Source organism: Pavona decussata, unplaced genomic scaffold (assembly GCF_977016875.1).
Source record: "Pavona decussata unplaced genomic scaffold, jaPavDecu1.1 SCAFFOLD_274, whole genome shotgun sequence".
Taxonomy (NCBI): domain Eukaryota; kingdom Metazoa; phylum Cnidaria; class Anthozoa; order Scleractinia; family Agariciidae; genus Pavona; species Pavona decussata.
This window is the reverse complement of record NW_028145676.1, coordinates 215,922-223,025: the sequence shown is the minus strand read 5'-3', so window position 1 is coordinate 223,025 and position 7,104 is coordinate 215,922. Positions and strand designations below refer to the sequence as shown.

General features: G+C 39.6%; 1 protein-coding gene and 1 long non-coding RNA gene across 2 annotated transcripts in view; one reads left to right on the top strand and one right to left on the bottom strand.

The window, feature by feature from the left end:
• Window positions 1-7,104, top strand: part of LOC146455413 (uncharacterized) — a 57,718-nt gene that overhangs the window by 6,109 nt on the left and 44,505 nt on the right. The window lies entirely within an intron of this gene.
• Window positions 3,140-7,104, bottom strand: part of LOC146455415 (uncharacterized) — a 35,332-nt gene continuing 31,367 nt past the window's right edge. Inside the window, exons 16-17 of the mRNA XM_085094321.1 lie at window positions 3,598-5,902; window positions 3,140-3,394 (exon numbers count right to left, since the gene is read on the bottom strand). Of these exons, the coding sequence (XP_084950447.1) occupies window positions 4,836-5,902 (1,067 nt within the window). The 3' untranslated portion in view covers window positions 3,140-3,394; window positions 3,598-4,835. The remainder of the gene's footprint in view (window positions 3,395-3,597; window positions 5,903-7,104) is intronic.

Here is a 7,104-nt window from a genome sequence, read left to right as displayed (position 1 = left end):
AACAGTGAAAGAACAAGTCATTTTCTTTATCAGCCCCGCGAAACGACTGTATCGTACTACACACTGTTCATGCGAAGATTTTGTTTACATTTTGATGACTGCAGAAATTATGTCGATTCGCTTCGCGAAGATTTTTAAAATGCTTTACTTCGAATGTGCGAGTAAAAAATACTAATAATACCGGCTACTGCTAGCGCTGCTACTGCAATGATAAATTTTAAAATGAAAGCACTACGCAGCATGACATGCAGAGTGCTGTCTTGACAGAAAAACCTGGAAAACAACATAAAATGTATGGGCTCTAATGGGTTTCCTATTATATACCGAACGAAATTCGGCCGTTAACTCGTTTGGGATAACGGCCGAATCCGTATCGGTATAATAACAACCGAACAAGTTTACAGCCGAAAAATGCTTGCTATATACCAAACAAGGTTGAGGCTTATCTCGTTACCATCAAAACACTGATTAAAAATGCAGCATATAACTCGGTCAGTATAAGCCACAAAATACCGATCGATCGCCTCTTGATGTTGATGTCCGTTTAACCGGAACCAAGCAAACGGACATAACCTCTTTTCTTTCGCCGTGACGTAGAAAATCGAAAACGAATGGGGCCACCTCAAAGGTCAAGCTTTTTTTCCCGATCATCCTGTACGCGCGGATAAAAACACGTCCTTTCCACAACAGTGACTCTCGATTACTTTGCGCTGATGTTCGCGGACATCTCTGTACTTTGCTTTTTGCAACCCATACACGAATTGCGTCGTTAAACGAACGTATAATCAGTGCGAGGAATTTAGAAGTTCTTGGTCGTAGACCGAAATAACAATGGCTATCGAAGAGCTAGTGTTGTATGTTCGAATAGCTTCGCGCGTGATCTGGTTATGATCTGGCTTGATTGACGTGTACTTTCATATCGCTGGTTCTGATTGGATAATGCTACAGGAGGAAAATTCCTCCTGTAAATTTGGCGCGCTGCAAGTGATAAAAGTCGCTCGCGCCAGGTCCATTCAATGAGAAGCGAGAGAGCGACTTTGAGAAAGTCTAAAAACAACTTTATTTTACTTTACTTCACTTTTTGATCGTTGGCAGAAATACACAACTAGAATAGAAGAACTTCTGATCGCACGTTGAGCCGTTTCGGGAGAAAAGGGAATGTTTGACAAACGATAAGTTTGACATAGGGAACAGAATTTTGCGTCCTTTTGGCCAAGCAGAGGGCGGGAAACGGTTTGGGGCTGAAAAATCTAAAGAGCTTTAAAGATTCATACATTTTTGTCCAAATACAATCAAGGGGCATAGGCTGGTCATGTATCTATCCCCTTTACACATGTGTGGATTGACATTCATAACATTTATGTTGGTTACTCATGAACAGAATAGAGCTGCAATCATCTGAGAATATGCGCTCCTTCCTGTCCTCAACGCCCGGAGAAGGGGGGGGGGGGTTGGTACTCCACTATATAAGCTTTATAGGTAAGTACGGCGCCAAAGGGTATGGTTTTTGAATGAAAACTTTTAAAACTGCAAAAGCCGTGAACGAAGGTCCTGCTTGCTTGTACGTTGGATCTCACAGGAGATCTAATCAGCCAAACTTGAAAAATAGACAATGAGAAGTCCGAAGACTACTGCAAGGCTGACACAACGTAATATATTTTAAAATGATATTTCGGCTGGCCAAACCAGCCTTCTTCACGTGTAGATGTTACATCTAAACCTGAAGAAGGCTGGTTTGGCCAGCCGAAATATTATTTTAAAATACATTACGTTGTGTCAGCCTTGCAGTAGTCTTTGGACTTCTCATCGTCTATGGTTTTTGGGCCGTTTTGGGCTGAAATATGATTTAGACTTTAACCATCATTTTAGTATATGCTGAAAGTCTGAAAACCGGGATCTGGATTGATCTAAAAATGGGTATGAATTTCAGAAGATAAATAAGTTAGTTTCTAACCGAACTTTGCGTCGGCGGGGAGTATAAACGAACGTTTGGTTTATCAAAAAAGTTGTAAAGGTAAATTCGAATCTCTTTACGGTGGCCAATTAAGGTCGCCGTCCTCGCTGCTTAACCTTACGAATGCAACACGGCGACGCCAACGCAAACGTCATTTGAAAATATAACTTTATATCATTTCTGCTACTTCGCGATTATTTCAACTCGTTCAATTTCTACGGTGATACAAACAACAAACTACCCAGGAACCAAATTGGTAGGGAGTAGTGGGTTAAGTTAAAAAAGAGAATGAAAAATTCACCGTTTTGTCCTCACGTTCTCCACAAAACCTTGAATTTGGTCATTTCACGTTGTTGTTTTGCAGAGGACGGCAGAGAAATGTACCAAAATTTAAAACGCACGTGTAGAGCGATTGTTTTTGGTCAAAAGGACTTTTGTTTTGTGGTGTTGTCGTCGCCGTCGTGTTTTCATAAGGTCCCTATTATCAACTTTGCGCTATACAGCAAATAGCCTCCCACGCAGTCGTTTTTAGGGGACTCGTATTACCTCCTCCCCTCAAACTTTCCGTTTAACTTTCCGTTTAATAGTTTTTAATGAACTGATAAATACTGCAGATCTCCCCTTGATACCTTCTACATTCTTCTTTGCTTTCTCAAATCCAGTTAGTCTGTCGTAGCACTTCGTACAAACAAACAAATCTGCTCCAGAGTTTCGGCACCCGTAAGAGGCGATATCTTCACCGATTGTCAACTCGATCAGGCGGGGAAGATCGATTACACTTTCCCGAAGCTTTTGACTCTCCCAGCAGTGTCAAAACGTCGCACGAGAAGCGCTTGTATTCGCATTCGATATTTGTTTTGGTGTTTCAGCCATGACCAGCCATTTTAGAAGTGAAAAAATATATATATTCCGACTTAACTGCCGCATCTCTCAAGACTGTAACAGAGACTGTAGACACTGTACAAAGCTCGCGGGAAACGGAAGCGACCATCGTAACCAGCAATTTGATTTGATGTCATTAAACAATGCCTCGATGGTGATTGGCTAGGGTGCTTGGGGAGTAAAACAATGGGAAAGGAATGTGGCGCTTGGGTAAGCAGGCGTTTGTGGGGAGGAGGTAATACGATTCCCCTAAAAACGACTGCGTGAGAGGCTATACAGCAAACAGAAATGAGGTCTCTCTAATTAACGTGTTTAATAAGTTTATTTCAGCCAAACTTAAATATTAACTAAGCAGCATTTTATCAAGTTAACTTACAGATAACAGTATATGATATTACCACTCTCAAAAAGCTTATTCATACAACTTATCAAAGTCTGCAACAAATGTGTTCTTCTCAAACGTTCACGGCTATAGCTACTGAAAAACGTTTGGACCCGTGGTATGTGATTATACATATAGTTCAGTAGCATTGAATGCATGTGTAACTGTAATTTAATCTTACTACATACATTAGTGTCCGGCGCCTCAAAATAACAGGAACCCGTGTGCTAAGGGAAGGAAAACCCCTACAGAAAACCACTGGCCCTCCAGGTTGGGGGTTGGGCGTGGGGCCAACAACTCCACCCCGTAAAAAAATACCTAGTTACGGAAACCGCAATTATTCTTTGCGGCCCTATGCCCCACTGGGGGCTCATAGGACTGAGAAAGTACATTTCTGAAACAGCGTTTGAGGACACTTTAAACAAGGTTTAAAGTATAGAAAGAAGTGTACATTACTTTGGTCTGCTAGCCTATCGTTAACTCTAGCCAAGTATGTACAGAAAACGCTATGGAAAGCACGTGCGTACAGGGATTTTACGCACGAGATTGTGATGTGTTGAAATTTTAACGAGTGATATTCTTGATTAAGGAGAGTGCGTAAATACGAATACTGTAAAAAGAACTCTTCATTGCCTACTCTATATTTGATTATTTGCATTATGTACAAGAAAGCTAACCAGTAAAACCAAAATACAGTCACGGCAAAAGTTGGAAGCGATTCTCGTCTACAAGCAGATTACTACGTCAATTAGCCTGGGAAAAGAAAAAAAAAAGGAAAACCCACTTGTAAAGTAACGAGTCGCTTTCGAAATTTTCTCCAGGCATCGAGCTGGCAAAGGCAAGGAATTTGTTGCCGTTGATGTCAAAAGACTGCACATCAGCTGCTCCATTTGTCGGAAGCTCCTGTACTTTGAAAAAGCTGTTTCCTGACTACTTGTATACAAATGGGTTTCCAATGTAAATGTTAAAAAAAAACCCGGTCTCACCCCTCTGATCCTTAATCTGAGAAAAGCTGTTACGGCCCTGATTTAAAGCTAAAAAGTTGTATAACTTGTTACGAGATTAAGGAGTTCCTAAATGGCCACTAAAAAAGGTGTAACGTGGCAGTCAACTAATGCCAGCGGGGAAAAAAACAAAAACTAATCAATTAATTTTTCTTTACATCTTTGCCACCCTCTGTACCATCCCTTCAATTACCTCTAGGGCTCAGTAAAATCATCGTGAAATAAAAAAAGTATTTGTCAAGATGTTCTCGGGCATCATTAGTAACCTTTCAGTCCTTTACTGTAATCTGATTTCTTCGCTATGAAAAAAGTCTAGTGTAAGCTCCCCTTTGACGTGTGAGTAAACGAGTCAAGTACCCTACATGGTACGCAACCATTGTGTTAACGAAAATTACAATATGTTTACTAATAATATAAATAAGCTGCATGTAAACTAAGCTTTATAATGTTAACACTATCCTTGCAAAGTTGTACTTGTTTCTCACAACTATATATCCTATCGTACTTTATGTTTGATACATATTTTTGATTAAAGTTAATCTTTTTCGAGTTTTTGGCGTGTTTGTAATTGTTGGTTTAACGTAGTTCCTTTCCCTCCAAACCTCAGAAACAATTATATGTAGATCCATTTATACAGTTCACTGTTGATGTTGTATCTCCCATCTTTTTGGTACTTTGCAATTGCCAGGTAAATGTGACCTTTGTACTCAAATGAAGTCATATCAGTCGCTCCATAAGTTATTTTTCTTCCGTATTTCACGAACTGTGATACATTGAACTGATACACAGGTGAAAAACTATTCGGTTTGGCCACACCAAGGTACGTTTCGTGGCAGATCTCAAATGGATGCATGGCTTTGGCTCCATGAGTGGGAATGGACTGGAAATGAACGAACCTGCTGCCATTCCACTTGTAAATCAACGAATCACTGTTGGAACTTCCCTTACTATACCTGTTGGCAAAGGCGAGGAATGTCTCACCATAGAGGGTAAAGGACTTCACATCGCGGGCGCCATATGTCTGGAGAGTCTGCACTTTAACAAAGTTGTTGACTGACCACTTGTATACAGGAGATCGGGCAGAGTACTCTTCTCCGGATTTAAAAGTGTTTGCAAAAGCTATAAAAATTTCACTGTTTATTACAAATGCCGTGCTCCCTATCGCTCTTTCGGTTTCTATCTTCTGAAACTTTTTAAACTGGTTGTCATCCCATTTGTAGATGGTCGACTTTGTGGGTGTATTTAAGTTATCACTATAACTTGTAAGGGCGAGAAACATTTCCGGCAACATTTGAAAGAAATGAAAGTTGGTTGCTCCATTTGTTTGAAGGTTTTGGAAAGCAACAAACTGTTGTCCATCCCACTGGTAAATGACTGAGTTCAGGCTGCTTGTAACGCCAGTTTTGCGGTTGGCAACAGCAAGATAATGTTTGTCGGCGATCGTAAAATATTCGACATGACGTCCTCCTGTGGTGTCTATGGATTGGTAATGAAAGAACTTTCCAGTTGAATCATTCAGTTTGTAGATGAAAGAGCTTGTATTATATCCGTTATCATCACCTATAAAGTTGGCGAAGGCGAGGAAAAGACTCCCATCAATTCTGAACTGTTCAACAGCGAGTGCTCCTCTGGTCGGAAGATCTTGATATTTTTCGAAGAGAGACAAACTACTGGAACAATCTTAGGTGAAAAGAAAAACAAAAGTGCCTTCAATCATTTAAAAGTCTAAAGGACATGGAAATAATCAACGTAAAATGATCATTCAAGGATAAAATAGAGGGAACGGGAAAAATGACCTAAACACAAACGTACATCTTGGAAAACAAGACAATGAATTATACCTTTTATAATTAAAACATAAGTGACCATCCCCATTATGTACAAGGAAGCTAACCAGTAAAACCAAAATACGGTCCCAACAAAAGCTGGAAGCGATTCTCATCTACAAGTAGATTATTAAGCTAATCCTGGGTTAACGTGAAGTTTGATTCGAGTTTAATTACTAAAGAAAAAGCATTTTCCCAAAACATATTTGCCCTTCAGCTTTATATTAGACTTTTCTTTACCTTTAGCTAAAAGTCAGCTTTTAAAAACATTTTTACGGCAGTGATTATATTGGCGCGAACACCAGTAAAATATGTCTGAAAAGTTTATTGTGTTGTAACCAATCACAGGCGAGATCTTCACACCACAGAAACCAGAGGCAACGAACGGTTTCCTATCGGTCACGGAAAAAATTATTTTCGTTTTTTTGACATACAAGCTGTCTTATTAGGAATTTAAAACACCGCTGTTCCTTAAGATCAGTGCTGAGAGCCGCATCCAGTACATCGTTCGATTTAAAAAAAAAAAATTTAAAGCCAACGCGATGTGCAATTCATATCTCAAAATTTATTTTTCTAAGAAGAATTCGAGAAGAACAACTCTCGAATTTCAACTTTATTATAACCTTCATTATAACCTTGCTAAGTTACAGGTATGAGACGGGGAAACATGTACTTTGTAGGGTGAGAGAAAAAAAAGTAACTGCAACACTTTCGCCTGTTCTAGCGTAAAAACACAACGTTTCTGTCCTTTGCCGATGAATCCCCGCTCCGAGTGAAAGTTAAAACTACATAATGACATACAAAATATTTCAAGATATAGCTGTTATACCCGGGTGTTATAAGCTTAAGAATTACAATTGATATGGGTGGAATCTTACTGAACTGTTTACTGACACACTTCAATTTGCCACGTTGTTTACACTGAAACTATTATAAAATGAATTTTCGGGAGGATTAGCAGGCGATGAAATGGGAATTAACGCAGCACTTTCCTTGAAAGAACTTACTTGTCCTTTACAGGTGTCAATCAGGTAAGGTAAGCGCCAATCCTCTGAT